General features: G+C 43.2%; 1 protein-coding gene across 1 annotated transcript in view; it reads right to left on the bottom strand.

Moving 5' to 3' along the window:
* AHR (aryl hydrocarbon receptor) overlaps window positions 1–23,634 on the bottom strand; it is a 128,280-nt gene that overhangs the window by 13,839 nt on the left and 90,807 nt on the right. The window contains exons 4-5 of the mRNA XM_018576325.1: window positions 20,720–20,809; window positions 5,739–5,862 (exon numbers count right to left, since the gene is read on the bottom strand). Coding sequence (XP_018431827.1) covers window positions 5,739–5,862; window positions 20,720–20,809 — 214 coding nt within the window. The remainder of the gene's footprint in view (window positions 1–5,738; window positions 5,863–20,719; window positions 20,810–23,634) is intronic.

Below are 23,634 nucleotides of genomic sequence, written 5' to 3'. Positions count from 1 at the left end.
ATATATATTTACAACATTGCACTCTATACAAGGTCAGTCATGACTTCATCTAACAAGCACTTAACAGAATGTTGGGAGGAAGCTGCTGACATGCAAATTAGAAGATTTAAACCAATCACAAACTAATTTGTCCATCCTTTAGCTTCCTATAAGAAGCAATGAAAGCCATGCTGTGGCTGCACACATCCAATCCTTTGACAGCAATTGACAAATTGAGCAGGGGGAGTGGCCACACACAGATCTTTTTATCACTCCTTCCACATGTGCATAACCAAAGCATTTTTAACTTAACATCAAAAACATGTTTTACTGCAGTTCTTTAAATGTTGCCCCTAAAGGAAATTTGTGCTTAACTCTGCTTAACTTAAGCCTGAGGTCACTTTCTAGTAGGTGGGCTAGTGCAGTATTGCAGCTCGAGAATGTGTATTTACTTTTTTAACTTTATTGGTAGTGCACAATGTGTACACTTTATTCAAGTCCCCGCACAGTAGAACGGTGTGATGGCATCCAGTTTGCTGCGGAAAAACGCACCATGTGGCATTTTTTCGCAGTGCAGCATCCATCACACTCCTGTGTTGTGGTTTAAACAGGGGACATACAAAACATTGGTTTTCTATGTGTCTTAGTGGTGACCTGGGTTGATCTGGTGCGGTAAAACACCGATCACTGCTGTATGTGTGAAGAGACCCTTAAAGATCTCTCCAACAGAGGGCATTGTACATGAGGATATAAAAATGTGTAGCAGAAGTAAATAGGTTGTTAACCTCTCCTACGCATTCCAGTTGCCTGGATGTCATGTAGTTCCCAAGGCTTCAATGCTTTCTGAGTCACTCATCCAGAAAACGTTTACAGATCAGGAGTTGTGACATGGGTTGATGGCATCTGTAGTCTTCTATTGCTGGTTGCCATTCTCCATTGCTTTCTAATCATGGATTGATGGCATCTGTAGTCTTCTATTGCTGGATGCCATTCTACATTGCTGAATAATCATGGATTGAGTTATAGTTCTTCATAATTATAAAGAAACGGCCCCAAAATCATTAATCTGTATTGTTTTAGAAAAAAAGGGACATGTGGTTATGTGTAGGATGTACAGCTAGAGGTGAAGAGTGTAGAGTGTACTGATCAAGAACTATAGATAGATTCCTACAAATCTGATAATTTGTATAACTATGAGCAAGCAATGCCAATGGTGAACAGCCATTGACCCATTCTTACAGTGAATCTTTTGTGGCAGAACACATCTACACAGTTTCCATGAACTTAACCTCAACCTTTAGATTTGGGTATTTTGTTCACACATGTGGCCATGTAGACCTAAGCAAATCATTTTGTGATTTATATTTTTTTAAAGAACAAATATGCCTAAACAAGCTCACCACACAATTAAGAGTAATTTAGTTACCATAAACAAGCAGTACTCAGTAAAAATATTTATGCAGTTTAATGCACACTAAATTCCATACAAATATGGCTTAATACTATCATCTGCAGCCCATTTGATTAATGCCTAGAAGTCGTCTGAAACTCTCTAAAAATGTCCATGTTCACATTTCAACCAGATATTTCTCTACTGTAAAAACAACCAAGTATAATGTAGAAATATAGACAGACATCAGTTCATTGTGTAAACTCTATTTCCTGGCTCACCTCATGTCGGCATACTAATGGGTTAACCCCGCCCCTGGCTACCTATAGGACCACCCCTAACTAGAGTATAAATCCCCCCTCTCCCACCTCATACGTGTTCTTTTTTGTCCTCGCTCAGGACACCTTCTAATAGTTTTTTTTTGTATTCCCCTTTGTCTCTAGTTAGAAAAGTTTCCGGAGGATTTCGACCAGTTCTGGACCTGAAAAGGGTGAATCGATTTGTCAGAGTGGAGAGTTTCCGCATGGAGTCGGTAGAGACCATAAAGGCACCAGTGAGACCAGGAGATTGGATGCTCACGGTGGACTTGAAGGATGCTTACTTCCATGTCCCACTTGAAAGCGGCCACCAGAAGTACCTACGGTTCGCTGTGGGTCGCAACCATTACCAGTTCCGATGCCTTCCATTCGGCCTGTCCTCAGCACCAAGAACCTTTTCAAAGGTGTTTGTGTCAGTGATCGCGCTTTAAGTCTAAAAAACTTGAGGATTTTCCATTATCTGGACGATGTCCTTCTGTTGGCTCAGTCGCAGCAACAGATTGTGCAGCACCGACGCCTGGTACTGAGAACATTCCGACAGTATGGCTGGTTGGTGAACTGGCAGAAGATATGGAACAAATATGTGGAAGCGCACCACTGTGATGTGGTCAGATCTCTCACTCGTTGGCTATGTGGGAGCTGGTGTGCATAAACTCTTCAAAAAAACGGGAGAGGAGCCCCGTGTAGCATATTGCTCAAAACACAGTGTATAGAAGAGTGCAACTACCTCAATGACTGAATAAATAGATGGATAGATGAATGCTGTACAACCTGCTATAACTGGCTGAATAATAAGGATTGAAGTGGTAGATGAGTGACTTACAGTTAGGATGTCATCGGTGGGCATCCGAAGTCCCTGCAATCACGTGAGGGTGACGATACTGGTCTGTATACCACCGGTCTGGAGTGTCCAGGTTATCCCCGTGGTATCCCCAGAAACCGCGTCATCGGCTGGCCAGGCCGAGCGGCAGCAGCTGGAGCAGGAAAAGAAAACCTTGCCCGGCAGTGGAAAACTACTACCACTTCAATCCTTATTCCAGAATGGGGGATGCCTCGAATAGATCTCATGGCAGCCAGGTGCAACTCTCAGCTCCTGAAGTTTTACTCCCGCTACTTTTGCCAGGAGGCACTAGGTCAGGATGCACTATCCCTCCCTTGGCAGTTCGACAGTGTGTACGTCTTTCCTCCCACTCCATTGATTCTACGGACACTTCAGAAGACAGACAGGGAAGGAGTTCTAGCGATTGTTGTCCTGCCTTGTTGGCCGAAGAGGCCATGGTTTCCCCTGCTCATGGAGCTTTTGGTAGAAGCACCAAGATCTCTGCCCCTGGGGAGGGACCGTCTCTTCCAGGGCGAATGTCACCATCCGAATGTGGCACGCCTACATTTGATGGTCTGCAGATTGAGAGGCAGAGGCTACAGAGCTTACAGCTCTCCGCTTCAGTGGTGGAGACCATGTTGAAAGCTACTAAGCCATCTACTAAGACAACTTACCATCGAGTTTGGAAGAAGTTCCTTACCATGGCAGCACAGAGAGGGTGGCAGCCAGAAACACCGACAGTGGGAGACATCCTGGATTTTCTGCAGTCGGCTCTCGACGAAGGATTAGGTTATAATACGATTCGAGTTCAGGTGTCAGCCTTGTCGGCATTGACTGAGTGTCGTTGGGCTAATAATGCTTTTGTCAGACAATTCTTGCAAGCGGCCATGAAGTTGAGGCCTTCAGTGAGACCGCTGTTTCCAAAATGGGATCTGCCATTGGTGCTGAGAGCTTTCTGTATCATCCACCCTCCTGTCAGTTTTCATCACAGCAATTGTCTCCGCCAGAAGGGTGTCGGAGCTGCAAGCCTTTTCCTGCAAAGAAACTTATTGCCAGGTCTTTCCAGAATGGATAGTGTTGCGGCCTGTTCCATCATTTTTACCAAAAGTTTCCTCGGTGTTCCATTTCAATTGGGAATCGGTCCTCCCAGTCCTTCCAGGTACTGTACTGCCCGCGGAGGAGGAGTATCTTGGGAGATAAGATGTGGTCAGCATACTTTCCACTTACTTGCTACGGACAGAGAGTTTTCGTTCCACTGATAGACTCTTTGTCATGCCCGGAGGTCCGAGAAAGGGAGCGGCCGCTTCCACAAGGATCTTATCCACATGGGTGGTGAGGATTGTCCAATTTGGCAACGGGTCTTCCCCCTCCGCAAGAGATCAGGGCTTATTCTACAAGGTCGCTGGCTACGTCTTGGGCAGCCTACGCTAAAGTCCCGGTAGAGGTCGTCTGCAAGGCGGCGAGTTGGTCGTCCTCTTATACTTTCATTAGACATTACAATGTTGATGTGTCTAGCTCTGCGGATTCAGCCTTTGGGGCATCTGTACTCTCTTCTGCGGCTTCTGCAACTAATTCAAGTTATTTTGCCTTGAGTCCCTCCCGTGTTGGTGTTGCTAGCTATGTTCCATTAGTATGCCGACATGAGGTGAGCAAGGAATACGGAAAATTGTTATCAAATACTTACCGTAATTTTCCTTTCCTGGCTCTCCTCATGTCGGCATAACTTCCCTCCCATGCCTTCGCTCGGTGTGCTATTGAACACGTATGAGGTGGGAGAGGGGGGATTTATACTCTAGTAAGGGGTGGTCCTATAGGTAGCCAGGGGCGGGGTTAACCCATTAGTATGCGGACATGAAGAGAGCAAGGAAAGGAAAATTACGGTAAGTATTTGATAACAATTTTCCGTAATATAGATAAATTATACTAGGGCTGCAACTCATTTTTATTTTCATAATCGATTAGTTGGCCGATAATTTTTTCGATTAATCAGATAAAAAATAAATATATACTATCCTTAATTTAAAATACACAAATGCCATGTTACAAATATAAAGTTTACTTCAGAATAAAACTGCATGCACAATTTTTTGCAATCGCACTGCACTGGAATGCACGACATTGCAGTTCCGTGCGTTCCAGTGCTGGTGATCACACTGTGGGTGGGAGACACGCTTGGGGTCCCATTACAAAGAATGGCACTTCAACGTACCTCCCCAAGCAGAATGTGTCAGGCCCTTTTTCCCACCTTTTATCATTTTCTTTCAATAATTATATTGTGAGCACATGGCACTTGAATAGCTTTAGCCAGGGAATGAAAGCTGCCAGTGGCAGGATTCCGCAAACGGCAGCTGAATGCAAATACAGCAGGTAGTGGGCTGGAGCAATAGCCAGCCTGCTATTGGCCATTTTAAATTGCAACAGCCAGTAGCAGGCTGGCTATTGCACCAGCCCACTGCTTGCTTGCCCTCCTCCCAGCGTGGAGGAGAGAGTAAGGGGATCCAACCAACTAATCAATAATGAGAATAGTTGACAACTATTCTCATTATGGATTAATATTGATCGATTAGTTGGTTGCAGCCATAAATTATAATGGGATCATTTTAACAGGGATATACATGCCATTAATTTTTGGGTGAAGCGTTTACAACTGTATGAAGTTGCTATTGCCGACTACAATCCATTCTGCCTAATCCCACTAGCCAAATTACATGTTTTGACCTGGCCGGGTCTTTGTCAAGTTCAACTTGTGATTTTATGCAAGCCTCAGATTACATAACCAAGATTACATGAAGGGAATTACTTCAGTTTGGTTTTGTTGCATATCATTACACAAATTTGCATAGAGGCTTTCATGTCATTCAACTGGCGCACAATACTTCCAATACTGTGAGTATGTTCCACTCCCTTTTAATAAAGGTGCTTTCCCTAAAAACTGCATTTCCTTCAAATCTTACAAAGTATGAATTATAAAAGCACAGTATCTCACACCCAGACTCATTTAAACATATAGAGGGAAATTTATCAAAACTGGGGCAGACAGAATCTGGAGCAGCTGTGTATAGCAACCAATCAGCATCTCTCTTTCATTTTCAATCCTTAACTGAACAGACTGAAGAGAGAAGCTGATTGGTTACCATGGTCAACTTCTATAGATTTTGTCTGCTCCAGTTTTGATAAATTCCCCCCATCGTGCTTGTGGAAAACCACTTGAAAGATGGGGTGACGTCTGTACCTGTGGAACTCTGCGACTCTGCTGACGGTTGAACAGGGTCCAATGCCCAGTGCAGCTGACGTTGAAATTCGGGTCGATCTTCTGTGTGAATCAGCTCAAAAACACTTTGGTGAATTACATCGGACTACAAGAAAACAAAATTAAAAACACATTTCATTAGATTGGTGCTGTATTAAAAAGAGAAACAAATTACAAGAATTTAATTACTGGGTGAACAGTAATAAGGTAACACCTGTCGAAGTTATACTCAGTCCTGCAGGACTGCTACATTGAAATTCACAGTTTTCTTATGTGAACATGAACCGCAGCACTCAGGGAAAGGAGGAGACATCCTAGTAGCGGGGCTGTATTTTCCAAACAATCAGAGGTTTAGGCCCAGGCACAAGCATGTCAGTATGTTCCAATATACTGCATTGTAATGCACTGGTAGCATGATGGTGGAAGGAAGGTGATTCTACGTCGGATTTTAAGAATATATTTTAAACCTGAATGCTAGGCACAAAAACTTTTCATAATGGTGCTCTACCTAACCTGATCAGGCTGTGGGAGGGACTCAGCAGGCCCCAACCAGTTTTAACAAAAAAAGTCTGTTAAATTAAAGACAAGCTGCAACTAATTTTACTTTTTTTTCCTGGTGTTACAAGTTTTTAAACTGTTGTATAATATCTGCTTTTACTATATACAAACTTTGTTTAAGTAGGTTAAGCTGACCATAGATGGCTCGAATTTCGGCCGATTTCTGCTAAATTGGATACCATTTATTTATAAGCCAGTGCTGTGAGGGTTTACCTGAATAAAATGTTTTACATGTAAGAAGGAAACTAGAGTTATATCTGTTGGATGGATAAAGGATTACATACTATCAATATGCAATATCTCATATATAAAAGGGGAAAAACAATTAAAAATTACCTGACCATAATAAATAAAGAACACATGTACAAAACCACTATACATTTTCTTTTAGGGGAGGGACTCTTCACAACCTAAAGAGTTATCCTGAAAACAAAAAATGGTGTTACTTCCTGAAACATTCAGGTTTACATGCTTTCCCTCACTCTTTCCTATATGCTTGTGTAGTTTATCCAAGCTGTGAAGCCGTAAACCTGAATGACCCGTTTCTTGCTTTTCAGCTTCTTTGAGAGCATGTAGCTTAGAGGTGATCTATAAGTGCTGACACAGAGAGACCTCAACAGATCAAGAAAATCTCAAGCTGAGAGACTGAAAAGAGGCACAAAATACAATTAGGGCTTACTAGGAGTTAGAAAACATAAACCCTGATCCTTTGACAGCATGGAAGTAAAGGAAAATGGCCTTTTGTTTCAAATAGGTTTTTATTAAGATTTTACATAGGTACAATAGGGATAAACATAGGTGCTGTCAACCCACAAACGGGTCATGTGTTGTATCATACAATCAATGCTTTAAAATCTTGGATCCCAATAGGGAAGGATCTGATGGGAAAGTAAGAGGTATGGGGTAAGGGAAGAGAAGGGGGGTTAGGGAGTAAGTGCCATCAGTGTTCCTTTTTGGCCAAGATGTTCCAGGGATATAATTCGGGCCTCATCTGATTTTCCCGGTCTACTGCGGCATATCACCAAGGTAATCTGAGGTAGTAGTGTATTGAGGTATCCTGAACGAGTAGTGTATCAGCTCAGAAAGTGCATCATATCGGTAGCTGGTACCTTGGTGTCGCTTTTCGGAACGGTCAAGAGTCTCGGAAGTTGAGGTCAGTTTGGTGTGTAGAGTTGGAAGTAGAGGACAGAAGGAAGGCAGTAGGGGGGTATAGGGAAGGGGTTGGGTTAGGGGCTTGAGATGAGAGTATGGGGGATTCGACGTAGAATTGTGTCCGACCTGAAGGTGGCTCAATAAAGGGTGGTAAGGTCAGTTGTCGTGGCAAAGTAGGTCCAGCAAGTCCACATCGATCTGAAATGATCCAATGTGTCTTGTTTGGTGGACCTGAGCAAGCCATTCGCGGATTGTGGGGACGTGGTACATCTGCCAATGGCGAGGGATGATCGTGCGAGCACCATTAATGAGGTGTCTGTGCAGTGATTTGAATGCGCCTGTTGGTTTGTTTGGAAAAAAGAAAAGGCTAGTTGCACTCCTTACCGGTATGACCCAGTGATCGGGGAGGGGTGCTCGGAATGACTGCGGATGGCGCCGCCAAATACAGATAATTGCAGAAACGTCACCAGCACACCAAATCCTTATAGGATCAAAGTTCGTAGATTTTATTGCAAACTCATGGCAGTTACACAAGCGCTTTCGGTTTGGTTTGTTTGGTTCCCAGTGGAGAAGGGAATGCGTAGGTGTGTAGGTAAGTGTGGCTCCTGTGATCTTACGGATTGCCTCGTATACTTTTCACCAGAAGGGTTGTATTTGGGGGCAGGACCAAAAAATATGTATAAGGGTGCCATCGTCTGTGTGACATCTCCAGCACAACAGGGATATGGTTGGATGCGTGTAAATGGGGAGTTCTGTACCAAGACACTAGTAGTTTGTAATTTGTTTCCTGCATTCTGCTGTTAAATGCACATTTGTGGACTGTTGAGCAAATGTCTGACCATGTGTCGTCAGGGATCGTGGTTTGGAGATTTCGTTCCCATTTAGTACGTGGGTGGGTTCCTTGTGTAAGGAGGTCACTCTGGAGTAGTGTATATAGCCAGGAGATTAGATGTCTGGTCGGGCCTTTGCCTGGGCAGAGCATCTCAAATGGGGTAAGGGCTCTAGAGGCAGAGGTTATATGCGTGGGGTCCATTAAAAAGTGTCTGATTTGAAAGTAGACCCACCAGGGTAGTGATCCCCGTGTGGTGAGGTCTGCGAAATCGTTTTTAGGTGTGAATGTTTGGGATCTGAAAAAGAGATGTGCTCGTAGGGGGGGGGTTCCTGGGACCAGTGGGAAATGAAGTCTCTTGTGACACCTGGAGGAAAGTCTCGGTTACGCATCAAGGGTTCCATAGGGCTATGCAGGGAGGTAAGGGCTTCACGACGTCTGGTAGAAGAAAAAAACCTCAAGGGTTGCCCCTAAGAGTGGGTGGGTTCGTATCGTTATTGGCCACAGTGCGGTTCTGAGCCATATCAACGAGGAGAGGGAGATGTCAGACATGTCGTCTTCCAAAGATGCCCACAGTTTAGTGTCAGTGTGGAGGTGCCAATGTAGGATTCTGGTGAGATGCGTCGCCTTGAAGTACCGATATAGATCTGGGATCCCTAGGCCGTCTTTGTGCAATTTAGTAGGGGCCAAGGTATGTGGGGACGCCCGTCTTGCCACACAAAGGCGGAAAAGGCGGTGTCCAAAGCTCAGAAGAATGAGCACGGTAGTTTGATGGGAATGGTTTTGGAAGTTGGTATCATAGAGTCGGGATAGGTTTTTATTCCTAGGTATGGTATGTATTCAGAGCACCAGAGGAAGGGGAAGGATGATTGAAGGTGAGTTCTAGTCCTACTTGTCGTGTTAAGGGGCATAATTTCAGATTTGGTAAAGTTTATCTTCAGGTTGGATAGTTTTGCGTATAGTTCAAAATTAGACATCTATTTCGGTAGGGAGGTTAGGGGTTCCAAAAGGAAGAATAGTAAGTCGTCTGCGTATGCCATTGTTTTGTGAGTCTTGGGACCTATTGTAACTCCTGAAATCACAGTGTCACTCTGTACTATTCTGATGAATGGTTCTAGGGCTAGTGCGAATAGGGTGGGAGATAGCGGGCAGCCCTGACGGGTCCCCGTTAGAAATTGGGAGGCTGTCTGATAGGCAGCCCATCGTTCTGACTCTCGCCTTGGGGCAGGAGTAGATTGCCCCTATCCAATGTATCATGCGATTTTGTAAGCCAATGTGCCGGAGAACCTCGAACATGAAGTCCCAGGCCGCCCTGTCGAACGACTTCTCCGCGTCTGTGGACAGCACCTGTGTCTCTAGTTTGCGTTGTTGTACCCAGTGGATGAGGTTGATAGCTCTCGTGGTGCTGTCCTTAGCTTCCCTTCCGGGGATAAATCCTACCTGGTTGGGGGTGATCAAATCGGGTAACAGCGGGAGAAGGAGGTTCGACTGGGCACGTGTGAAGATTTTCAGGTCCACATTGAGAAGTGATATGGGCCGCTGGTACAGAGCTGGGGGTCCTTCCCTTCCTTTGGGATCACTGTTATGTGGGCTTCCAAGTGTTGTGGGGGTGGGTGGATGTCGTTTTGAATGGAGTTATAGGCTGAAAGCATGTGTGGTAGTATAGTGGCCTGGAAAGACTTATAGTATTGAGACGATATGCCGTCTGGGCCTGGACTCTTGCCTGGTTTCGATTGTTTAATAGAGTTTTGGAGTTCTTCTTCCGTGAGTGGTTTGTCTAATGAAGTCAGGAGTGTCTCGTCTATAGTAGGCATATTGGCTCTCGTCAAGAATTGTCGTATGTGGCGAAGGCGATCTATATCATTGTACTTCGATTGGGCAGTTTGATTCAGGTTATAAAGTGCGGCATACTATTCCTGGAAACAGGATGCTATCTCTGGTGGTGAGTGTGTTAATTTGGAGGGGGAACTTCTGATGCTATGGATATGGGAGCTAAATTTTTTCGTACGGACCGCTCTGGCCAGGAATCTGCCGCACTTGTCACCTTCTGAGTAGTAGTGTCCTGTGCGCAGGGTGAATGTGCGTCTAATCTTGGTCGCCAGGAGGTGTAATAGTTCCTGCCTGGTTTCTGTCAGTGCGAGTAGATTGCGTTGGGCTAAGGATTCTTTGTGGTTCGTCTCTAGTTTGTGGAGTTTGGATTGGAGTGTCCGAGTCTGTGCCAATCGTGATTTCTTTAATTTCGCTGCTAGGGAAATGAGACATCCTCTGATGAAGCATTTGTGTGCTTCCCAGGTGACCATGGGGGACGTTTCGCCCGTTGCATTAAAGGTGAAATATTCCTTCAGTTCTGTGGAGAGCGTGTAAACGTTTAGTGTGTCTTTGAGTAGGGAGGAATTCAGTCTCCATGTGGATTGTCGTATGGATGGGGGGAGATAGAGAAAGTGGCTGAGACTGGTGCATGATCGGATGAAGCTATGTTCTCGATCGAGGTAGATTGGAGTCTGGGTAGGTCTGATTGGGCCACAAAAATAGTGGAGCCGTCGGATCTCCACATCTCTGGCCGCGCCGGCCTTCTCAGCCACAGTCAGTCTGCACCCAATGTCACATATATCAGCCTGTAGTTCGGTCACCGCGGTGTGCAGGGTTGTTTTAATATCCTCCGCGATGGAGGATAGATCGGACCAAGTTGGGAGGTGTTTGATGTATGCGTGCATGGACTCGCCGTCTGGGTCTGCGGGAGGAGGCCTCCGCCATGTTGGACGGTGGTGTCTCTGAGGCCTTATGGCGTTGGGAGCGGAACATGTCCGGTACCTGCTTGTTTTGATGGTTCCCTTGTGATGAGGGTGTTTTTGCAAGGGGGTATTGCGGTCCAATCTTCCCCATGCCGTCTGGCTAGGTGCTGCAGAAGCTGATTTTGGGTGCGGGTGTTCAGGAGCTCCGGAGTTAAGCGGCCATCTTACTTGTCACGGAAACCACGCCCCCGAAAATGGCTTTTTGAAGGTGTAACACCTCAATATCAGATGTACCCTTTCTTTCAATTTAAGTCATGTAAGAGACCACATGGGGTGAAGCTGATTACTAGTGAGATGTATGCAGATAACAAAATGAATGTCTGGTGAGTGACATTCCTTTATACACAGTTGCTACGCAGGGCACACTTACAATGAAGTCAGATAAATGCCTTCTGCACTACATCTGAATATTGAGCTGATAATTTACAGAATACAGCATTAGGGTCACGTTTGTACTGTCTGTCCAAACATATGGATGGAATGTTTTATATGCTCTCATGTAACTGGGCGATTCTTATTTATAATCTCCGAATATCATCAGATCTCTACTGACAACTTAAAAAATTCTGCAAAGCAAATGCAGACAAATATAGCTTCTTTAAAGGGGAAGCATTGGGAGAGTAAAATGTACTCTTCCCAATAGTTAGAGCTGGCCTGTGACACTGCAGCTGGCACACGCTGGCTCTAGAGCTCGAGAGCTGAGCAATCACAAACCTCTGATTACTCTGCTCACCGCTTCTGCCTGCAGAGAGTAGCGACTGCCAGTCCCTGCAAGGAATTGTAACCCTCCTCCAGCACACACACATTGGTCTTTCCCCTGTAATCCTCCTCCAGCACACACACACACAGACATTGGTCTTTCATCTGTATCTCTCCTCTAGCACACACACATTTGTCTTCCCAAAAAGTACTGGCGCAAAAACAACATTGCGCATCACCAAAAGAACACCTTTCGCACTGTAAAGCATGGTGGTGGCCGCATTATGATTTGAGCTTTTTTTTCTTCATCTGGAATTTGGGGATTTGGTCAAGGTGGAGAGACTTATAAACAGTTCCAAATATCAATCAATTTTGGCACAAAACCTTTAGGCCTCTGATGAAAAGCTGAAAATGAAGAGGAATTTCACCTTTCAGAACAACAACGACCCAAAGCATTCCTCTACATAACAAAAGAATGGCTTCCCCAGAAAAATATCAAAGTTTTGGTTTTGGAATAGCCCAGCCAGAGCACAGACCTGAATCAAATTGAAAATCTGTGGGGGTGACCTGAAGAGCGCTGTGCACAGGAGATGCCCTCACGAGCTGACAGATTTGAAGTGCTTTTGCAAGGCGGAGTGGGCAAAGATTCAATGGCAAGATGTGCCATGCTGAAAGACTGCTCCTCCAAAAGATTGAATGCGGTCATAGTCAAAAGGTGCTTCAACAAAGTATTCGTTTAAGGGTGTGCATATATATGCAACCAAGTCATTGTATGTTTTTTATTTTTTTCCCCTTTAAAGATTTCAGTTTGTTTTTAATTGAATTACACACATTATAGGTCACATTACAGTAAAGGTGGGAAAAAATTCAGAAGAGATCTTTGATTTTTTTTTTCACCACAAAAACCTGCCATTTTTACAGGGGTGTGTAGACTTTTTATATCCACTGTATGTTAACTCCTCGGCACCCTGTTGCCAGCTCTTTTAGGTTAACCCTTCAGCATTCAGTACCTAGTGTCTATGCTTTCGGCACCTATTTTTCTGTTCCTGTCTTTTGCATATGTGCAGCTGCCAGTACCCAACGCGTGTGCATCAGTGGCGTAACCAGAGTTCTGGGCGCCCGGGGCAGAAATTTCCCCCCCCCCCCATTATATAAACAACCACTGGAAATGTATTTTTTTAATTTTAATTTTTCAAATTTTAATATGCCATTTTCGGCCGGCGCCCCCCCTTCACTTTTCGCCCGGGGCCCGCGCCCCTGCTGCACCCCCGGTTGTTACGCCACTGGTGTGCATTTACGCCTCAGCAGCCAGTACCCAACGTGTGTATAATAACCCATCTGTTTGTAGTACAAGTGGGTTAACCCCTCAGCATCCAGTCTTCAGTGCATCTGCGATAATCCCTCACATTTAACCCAGGTTCACATCTAGGCGATTTATCGCGCGGATTGAGTTTCGCAAAACACAGATTCGCATTGAAGTCAATGAAGGCTGGCCACACCTTTGCGGTTTGTCGCGCAATGAAAACAGCCAAAAGAGGTGCAGGAACTGTTTTCGGGCGGTTGTCGCACGCTTTGGGTCCCGTAGACATCTCTATGCATTGAAATGTACCTAGTGTACCTAGTCTTACTCGGTACACCACGACACATTTCAGTCTCATCTCCACTGAGTGAATCTCACTTTCACTGCCCCTGCTGCTGTCAATCACCAGAAGGGGACCAGATGGAGAACTGCAGGTCCCCCTCTGCTGATAGACAGCAGCAGTGGGCAGGTGGAATAGCTAGTTTGCTATTGACTATTGCAAAGTGAAATAGCCAATAGGAATCTAGCTATGTATTCCTATGCTGGCTTTTTTTTTTCTCTTCTGACTGAGGGCGGCCGGTGGCCCCATGTCAGGAAAAAAGAACAACAAAAAAAACAGATCGCAAGGAAAGGTTACCAGGGACGCCATCTGTCATTACCCAGAGAACCTGGAGAGGCCGTTGTGATGTCATAGCGGCCCGCTGGGTTCTCAGTGTGTAATGACAGATGGCGTCTCTGGTTATCCAGTAACCAGAGACGCCGATCTCACTTCAAGTGGCCGGAGCCAGCCGTGAGATGATGGCTGGCTCCGCCCAGCTGTCAGAAGCAGGCTGACGGTCGGCCAATGGCCGGCCGTTCGGCCAGCTTCGGCTTTCACCTTGGCTCAGTCGAGCGAGGCATATGCCTTCGGCTCGACTCAGCCGCTCGGCCAACTTCGGGAGCTGTACGGGCTATAGTGAATAGCCCGTACAGCAGTCCTTTGGTTCTACTGAACCGAAGGGGTCCTGGGGCCAAAGGATCAGCCGAAGCTACGGCTAGATCCTTCGGCAGCTTAGTAAATAGACCCCTAAGACTAGTGTTTACAGGGTAAGATTAAAAACCCCTGTTACTTATCCATTTAATACTGCAAACATTTCTAAATTTAGAGATTGTTTGGTTTCCGTTTGAGGATCCATTTGGGATAGCTTTAAAAACAAATCACATTAATCTCCAAAGAGCCCAGTTATTAAAAGATGCTGTTTGTACTTCCAGAAAAGATTGTTAACATAAGCGGGAACAGTAATTATTGTTTCCCTTATATTTATATTAGTTTGCTTTTGATTAGAAAGCCCAAGGGAATACTTTTAAATTCATGCCAAGTACTCCACTGCGGTTTTAATTTCTGTAAGGCTGCAACTAACGAATATTTTTATAATTGATTAGTTGGGGATAATTTTTTTGATTAATTGATAAATCTCATAAAAATACCATCTTTTATTTAAAATACACAAATGGAGTGTTACAAACATAAAGCTTACTTCAGAAAATAACTGCTTGCACAATTTTTTGCAATCGCATTGCACTGGTATGGTTGCAGTACCGCACATTCCAGTGCGGGCAGGAGGCACGTTTGGGGTACCATTGAAATGAATGGCACCACAACACAACACAATAATTGTATGTATTATATTTGACATTTCAATTACTTTCATGTATTTAAAACAATTTATATATATATATATATATAAAAAACATTATATACACAGTATATATATATATATATGTATTTAAATATATAGAAGCCCGGTCATCAGTTTAGAGTTAGCCATGAATATTGTCCCGAGAATTATTGCTCTCACTCTGGTGCACGCGGCAATCGTCGTTTTCGTCGTCTACTGCAATCGTCGTTTTCGTACACCTGACTTGTGTTTCCCTTTATTTTTCTGGTATTTCTAATTATATTTTGCTTGAGAATTTGTTTTACTTAACTTTGCTATCACATAGTGGGGGGTGGGGGGGCTGGCTAGTGTCACCTTTGCACTTTAAATAAGCTATTCAAGCGCAATGTGGGGAATGACAGTTGGGGTATGACCGCTTCCGACGCCAAGATTACATAGCTGATTGTAAACAGACACACCAGGCAGTGGGCAGGTGCAACAGCCAGCCTGTCATTATAATAGTCAATTAGCAGAGGAGGGACCTGAAAGGAGGTTTGGAGGCGCAGTGCAGGGAGTAGCCCCACTACAAGGGTACATTTTTTTACCCTTGGTTCAACTACTGGAGGTAAAATCCATACATAAAAATATGGCGGTGCAGTAAACTTTTAAAGACTCCCTGAGGCTGCCATCAATTAACATAAATAAAAGTACCTGGAAAAAATCCACTGACAGGAATGCTGGCATACTGTGCTGGTTTTACCAGTACTAGCAAGGTTTTATCCAATATCCTTAATGTCTGTTTACATTACAGAGCTGCTCTTACAACAGTTTGTAATGGTACTGACCTTGTTTCTGCTCTGCATTTTTCCTGTGACTTGTACTGACAGTAAAAGGGGTGTTCTAACTATGGACTGTAGAAAATGAACTCCATTTCCTTTTTCTCCATTAAAGATTTTAAGCGTGCTTTACTGCCCTATCTTTTTTTTCATTATTGCTCAGACCTCCAACCTAGTGAATTGGATTTGTTGCTTTAAGAGACTGTACTGGGGCTTCAAATGGAATCATTATTTTGCATACGGTATAATATTTCAATCCTGTCATTCTACTGACGCCATCTAATATAATAGAAACAAAACCCCGAAAAAAGCTCTGTGTTTTACTTGGCCTGTGAAAGCATCATCTGTGCCAGCTGATACTGAGGAAATACCAAAGCAATCAAAGTCATAGTTTTTAATTAGAACTTCACACGCAACTTTTTTCAAGGCTTGGCCGTTCCTGCCGGAAGAATAACAGGGGTACTGAGCTCTTTTTTTTCTCTTTTAACCCCATATGTGCATATGGCAGCACAAATTACAGGTTAGTAAAGAGTTACCCTTCTTATCAGCTTCAAGTACTAATAGTTAATTCATAATCTGTTCACATATCTCTGTGGTATTCTACCAAGTGCCCTCTAGTGTCTAAATTAAAAATCTCTATATTATATATTTTGACTAAAATATGGAACAGCAATTCTGTAATTATATTTAAAATCCATTTAGAAAATTACTTTTAATTTATTTCAAATATGTTCTCAGTGAAAATAAACCATATTTTATATTTAGAATCCACTCATTAGGGCCACATCAGCACTGTCAAATCAAAATACTATTGAGTAAAAATTACATGTTGTTTTCCCATTTTACCTACTTCTCCCAACCTCCTTCATGCAATCTAAAGCTTAGGTGGTCTTGAACATATCCACTGGTCTACAATTTGGCAAAGAGCATGTTTAAAGTCACTAAAGACTGCAGAAAATCTATATTTTTTAACCATTGAGATCTGATGGATATTCTTAGGGGCGTCCCCAGGCGTGGTGTCCCCCGGAGCGGCCGCCGGGTGACACCCCTCTGGGACATCATCACGCATGCGGTGATGGATGCCAGCAAAGAGAGGAGGGACGTTCACCTTCCTCTCACGTGCAACTGTTGGGCTCTCGGTCCATGACCGAGTGCCCGACTTTTCAGAGGGGGGTGACACCAAAATGACAGTCACCACCTCCGATGATGTCACCTGGTGCGGCCCACACCCCCTTGTGATACCACTGAGTATGCTTCCATTGAAAGAGAGAGCAGTAAGGTACAGTACTGTGCAGAACTAATAAGAGTGAAGCAGAGCCTGCTATGTAACAGCCCATATAATCAGCAAATTTGGCTGCCCACATGTACATATATTATTTATGACTCCTTTTAAAAAACAAACACACACTAAAAAAATTACTTATGTTTATCTCTTTCAAATGAAGATCTAAAAAAAAAAAAAAATAGAACACAGTTCCACTTTAAGCACTTCCCTTAGGGTCAGCTTACATTTGAGAGTGTGCCGTTCCGTGGACTCTTATGTCACCATAGCAAGAATGCAATGGTTTACAGCAGTGTACTCCCTTTCCTCTTCTTCAATGCACCGCTAGTATAAAGCATAATATCATGCTCTTCTGACCCGTCTTTGCTGAAGTGCACCCCCTTTAAGAGACATTGCAATTCTCAGCCTACATTAATTTTATTAAATGCTTGGAAAAAAGGTTTTATACACATGCAGAAATATCTGCTCAATACATATGCAGCTGCCATTACCTTAAGCTCGCCATACACTATTAGATTTACTTCTTAAAAAAAAAAAAGAAAATAATCTGGTTCCTCCATTCATGCTAAACAGTGTGAAAGTGCAAAGCTTCTGCTGTAGTTATTGTATTATGACAGCCGGTGCCTGCATCTGTCAAAATATATGAACAGTCGATTACTGAATTGACTTTTGCGGCCAGCAGACTCTAAAAATTTCAGCCGAAAATCAAAGAGTGTATGGCCTGCCGTAGACTGAAAATAAACATACTGCATTGCTTAACTGATTCTTTCTTAGAAGTCTCACTACAGGGATACTGTCCACAGTACCGTATATGAGGAGAGCCACCTGAGGGAGAATCTACACAACTGAATATGAAATACAGATGCAACATAAGATTGGAAAAGGTGCATCAACATTTCATTTAAGGTAAACACTGAAAAGAGAATTGTAAAATTGTTCTTGCTGAAAAAGACACAGCAGTTTTCCTTTACCATCAGAGCTTACTCAATGTGAGAGATGCAATAGAAATATCAGGAGGGGAGAGCCGCAAGTCCTGACAAGACCTCTGACCTTTACACACAGCCTACAGTAGACCTAAAGAGTCTCCCAGATGTTAGGGCTGAACAAATGAAGACGCACAACCCCATCTCCAGCTATATTTTGATTTGCAGCACATTTCTGATACAGTTACTTTATAAATATAGCCAATATTTACATAAATATCCTTTAAAGTGTATGGACAACTCATACACTTGTTTTTAGTTTTGGATAGAGTAGGGAAGGGTTCAAACTCAAGTCAGGTTATTGCTGTCTATGTCCTGCTGGGAAGATGACCCTTCACTTCCTGTCCTGGACACACAATGGAAAGTGAGAGGAAATCTTCTTGCAGTACGGGGAATTACTATGATCGAAAGTTCTCACAGAGACAGCACTGGATGATTTATATCCACCTCTTGCTTCCAAGACGACTAAAAAATGTTGGATTTTCCCTTTTTTCACCAGGATGAACCTGTTAAACCTGTTATTAAGGGAAATAAAATAACTGCCTCGCCTGACCTATTTTTTTTTTTTTTAATTTTAGTTGCCTGGCCATCATGTTGACTCACTGGCTTCATTATTTCTGAATCAAGCACACAGAACAAGTATGCAGACCAAAACACATAACTTCACTGGCTGCATAATTTTTTACTGAATACAGAAGCCAGTGAATTACTATGAGAGCCAGTCCATTAACATTTTTAAAAGGACATCAAAAATGGCATCTTTCATATTTCTGTCATGACATCATTCGTTTAATAGACGCTAGCTTACATGTGTTTTTAAACCAATTATAGACAAACTTTGTAAAATCATAATGAATAGGAACACTGTAAGCTGAGAAATACACTGAGTGGCCAGATTATTATGACCACCTGATGTTTGTAGGCAAATTAGCTATAATTAGCTATAATTTTGCGCTGAAGTTGCTAGAGGACCAGACTATTATAAATAGGGAAGCAGGTTGTTTACCACGACAGTAGAAGTGATTTTTTTCTGAAGATATGGGTAAACAACGCGATTTAACAGCCTTTGAACGTGGGGTGATTGTTGGCGCTCAAGCCATGGAGCAAGTATCAGCAAAACAGCAGAATTCGTTAAATGTTCAAGAGCAGCTGTTGTTAAAGTGTTTAAAGACTGGACTGTCAGGCGAAAATCTGGGTGTGAACGTGCGAATTGTGTCCGTCAGCGACTAGTCAATGTTAGGGCAGAACGGAGAGTGGCAAGACTGGTACAAGACAACAGAAAGGCAACAGTGCAGTGTCAGATTCCTCACATCACCTTTCAACATCTCGTGGAGTCATCTCGTGGCCCAGCGAAGTACTGATGGGGTGGTCATAATAATCTGGCCACTCAGTGTATATTCACTATGTCAAAAATCAGAAAAGATAGTGTGTCAAAAGGTCCACACATTCCAGGTTCCAGTGTTAACCTAAAAATGTTTATTTAATTTGAGCACCAAATTAGGGGTTGGAAACTTCCTTCTGCAGTATTTGAAAATTAAAAACAAGAACACAGCTCAAACCAACATGTCTGCAATGTGTATCCCCACTGCATCAACCTCCTGTGCTTGTACTAGCCTGTGACACATGACTGAGGAGCGGACATGAGTGACCTGATCTGTTGCCCAATATGACACTGGAGTGAGGATCAGGTCCTTTGGGGTTACCTTAGGAGGTGATCATGAGCACTTCTATTGTCGGAAGTGCTTGTTATGGCTTATAGAGATTTTAAAGCTTGTTGGAAAATCTCTGTGTGACCTAGCTGATCCTTCCTTCTCCTGAATGAAAAGAGGGAATGACATCTGGCAGGCAGTTTGCACAAAAAATAGCAGTAGTTGGTCCCAATGCCACTGCTAGCAGGCAGGTAACTGTTGCCATCTTCAGAGAAACATCTGCCTGTCTATGTCTAGCCTACCTTATCCTAAAATACATCATAAAGCCATATGCTTATAGTAAATGTTATCTGCCTCAAAGCAAAAACTGAACTATATTTCTTGTACTAAATTAAAGAAATGATGCAGTGCAAGAAGAGCAGCTGATGCTAGTCAGAGACTAAAGCAAACAGTTTACATTCTGGGACAGTTCTCTAAATACAGCGAAAACTACATTAAGTAGTAGAATTCTGGTCACCTTACCCAAATCTCTAAAAATGTTTAAAACAGTAATTATTGATGCACCAATACCGAAACAAGTACTTGTACTCGCCCAAATGCTCCCGATATTTATCCCGATACCGAAACTTCCGGTATCAGAAAGCCGGACGGGGAGTCATTACACGCCACCCGGCTTCCTTATTGGCGGAGAAACCGGCTGCATGTTCTCTCATCACCAGGGAGCTGGCTTCCCAGCCAACTAGGAAACTGGGGCGGCTTGTGATGACTCGCCGCCCAGCTTCCTGATTAGTCAAGAGGCCATCTCCATGCACCCCCGTCACCATGTGACGACAAAAGCAAGGAGCCGGCTTTCTGGCAATAAGGAAGACGGGGGACGGGTAATGACTCGTTGCCCGGCTTCATGATTGGTCGGGAAGCTGGCCAATCAGGAAGCCAGGAGGTGAGTCATTACCTACCATGTGGCTTCCTGATTGGCCAGAAAGTCGGCTCCATGACTCCTCGTTACCTGGTGATGGGGGAGCACGAAGATGGCTTCCCGACTAATCAGGAAGCTGGGCGGCGAGTCATTACACGCCATCCGGCTTTCTTAGTGGAACTTCCAGTATCGGTATTTGGTATTGGCGGGTACCAAAAAAAAAAATATCGTACTCGATACCAAAAAAACAGTATTGGTGCATCCCTAATAATAATGGGTGCAAACTAAAACAGATTAACATGAATAGCATTATATAAGAAGAACACATACTTGCTGAAACCCAAGATAATCCTGAATTGTGGATGAGGAAAAGAAGACAAGACCATCTGCAGCAATTACCAAGACAAATCCATTGAGTGCCTGAAAGAGATGGAATCACACAATGAACACTCTACTACTTTAAAACATTTTAGAATTATTCCCACAGCTTAATGTGAAGTAAAATTTACTTTGTGACATAACCATATACACAAATATATAGAACTCACTGATGTTTTCATGTTCTGAAAGACACTTGCCAGCACTTTGGCACTATTGTTAGTTTAAGAATCCCGTTCCCACAACACTAGGTTCTCCAATTATTTGTTCATTTTGCTTCATGGGGGATGCAGTGGCCCAGTAGTTCAGCATAACTGGGAATTGTGGTGGTCAAATCCCAACACTGAAATCCCCAAGAGAAAGAAGCCAGCATATGGTGGTGGTCAAATCCCAACACTGGAATCTCCTAGAGAAAGAAGCCAGCATATGGATCTGGGTCACAACTATCAATTGTGGGTGGTGTTGGCATTTGGCTTCTATATATACCTTCAGCTATATACCTTCTACATACTGTAATAGAGGTAGAGAGAATATAAACACACAATTTTGTAGTATCAACAAACCTATGTGCAACGCATGTAGTATACAGAGATGGTGTACAGTAATTTAAAGGAGTAGTGCAAATATTAATTAGGAAACGGTATGCTATGGCGGTGGCCTTTGTAGCAGTGCTTTATCCATAAAGTATTGCAGAATATTCACATTGCCAACTCTAGACAGAGGTCACATGAGGACTTGTCTACCACAGGGAGACACAAACAGGATAACATACAAAAGAAAAACTTTGCTCTCACGTCTGTCTTTGTTATTCCAAAAGGCAACAATCCTATGAATTGTGTTTCCTACACACAGAGCATTCTATAAACCATCACATGACAATTTAATCTATAGTATACTGTATATATCAGCCCTGATGCCTGAAGCTCCAGTATCATATACTGCATGCCAATGTTGACATTTAAAGAAACACTAAACTCAGTACTTAAATCTTAAAAATGCATTCAAGCATCTTAACTATTAACAAAAATGTAGCTTATTTGTGTATCACTCAGCTGTAGATCCTAAAATCATCTCTGAATTGGTGCTGACACTGTCCGTCCTTCTGGAGTGTGACTTTTTTTGTTCCCCATGGTCCCTGTGTGTGTTGTGAAGTAGCCACCACTCTGAGCTCACTCCCACGATGGACTACATTCTCACATTTAGTTTATTAATTTGTATTGAAATTGTAGTCCATCACGGGAGTGAGCTTGAAGTGGTGACTACTTTACCAACACACACAGGGACCCTGGGGAACAAAAGTAGCCACCCTTCAGAAGGAAGGACAGTGTCAGCACCAATTCAGAGATGGTTTGAGAGTCTACAGACGAGTGATACACAAATAAGATACATTTTGGTTAATAGTTAGGGTAACTGAATGCATTTTTAAGATTTAACTCCTGAGTTCAGTGTCACTTTAAAGCATTACTGCAGGTAATAATAATAAGTCATGATTCATCAAAAGATACAAAGTTTCACTGAAAGCTGGGAAATGAAGGGAATTCCAGCCAGAAGTGGTTTATGGGAAAAGGGAACTCCAGAGAGTTTCCTGCTCTTTATAGCTAAACTCTGGGTAGATATTAATGACACCAACTTATGCAACTCTGTATTCACTAATAAACTAAATGTATAGTTAAATGCAATGTAAGTAATGTATATGTCCACATATTTTAATCTATAATACAGCAGCATTCAGAAGATGAATGAGAGAAAACAGCATTGGGAGCGAATCAGGTGAGCTGCGTGCAAATATGCTGACGAGGAAAGTGCTGGCAGGAGAAAAAAGCAAACTGAGCAGAGAGATGACTTCATCAGTCAACTGGCATCCGAGTCTTCACTGGCCAACTAACAGACTGGGCTCAAGGTGATGTCAGCAGTGTAATGCTTAACTGTGGCAGGACTGTATAGCTCTCAGGACAGAAATGTTTCTGTGTAGTTAAGAGGTTTGCCACGAGTTCAGCTTTAAACTGTCCATAGTGTAAATCAGCATCAGTATTGGAAAATCAGCTGCTCAATATTTATTTTACAGGTATCTGGAAATTAAAGATTAGTATTTGGTATTGCTGACTCTCATATACATTACAAGCAAATACAAAATTGAGTTAAAGTAATGAACAGACCTGATAAAAATGACTGCTTCCCTTTCTCAAATTAATGATTAGGTCCAAAATCTACTATAACTTCTATATTAGCTGCCAGTGGCGTAACAAGAGTTATGGGCGCCCGGGGCAGAACATTTTTTTTCGCCCCCCCTATTATATAAACATCCACTAGAACTGTACCCCCCACCCCCACACATATCAGCTAAGGAACTACAAGTCCAAGCATGCCATCATCGTCCCTGTACACCCCCACATATCACCCAGGGAACGGCAATATCTGGTTGTTGTACAGGGGCAATGAGGGCATGCTGGGACTTGTAGTTCCCTAGCTGATATGTTATGAAGCTGTATTCCACCTGAAAGTACTACAATGACATTATAGAACTAAGAATAGAGCATAAAATAAAACTTTTTTTTTTCTAATACTCACCTGATTTCTGGATCCACCAACAAGTGTAGCCTCCCGTCTCCCACGCTGTTAGAAGTTGCTTACAGCGTGTGCTGGTTACTACTTAAACCGGAACGCGCTGTGTGCAGCTTCTGAGAAGATACGCTATGAGCATAGCGGGGAAGGCGGCTGCGCTAATAGCGTATCTTCTCAGAAGCTGCACACTGCGCATGTGAGTTTAAGTAGTAACCAGCACACGCTGTATGCAACTTCTAACAGCGTGGGTGACGGGAGGCCGCGCTTGTTGGATCCAGGAATCAGGTGAGTAGTATTAAAAAAAA

Source organism: Nanorana parkeri, unplaced genomic scaffold (genome assembly GCF_000935625.1).
Source record: "Nanorana parkeri isolate BGI_ZX_2015 unplaced genomic scaffold, ASM93562v1 scaffold64, whole genome shotgun sequence".
In the NCBI taxonomy this organism is placed as follows: domain Eukaryota; kingdom Metazoa; phylum Chordata; class Amphibia; order Anura; family Dicroglossidae; genus Nanorana; species Nanorana parkeri.
The sequence above is the reverse complement of the archived record's forward strand: the minus strand, read 5'-3'. Positions and strand labels throughout refer to the sequence as shown.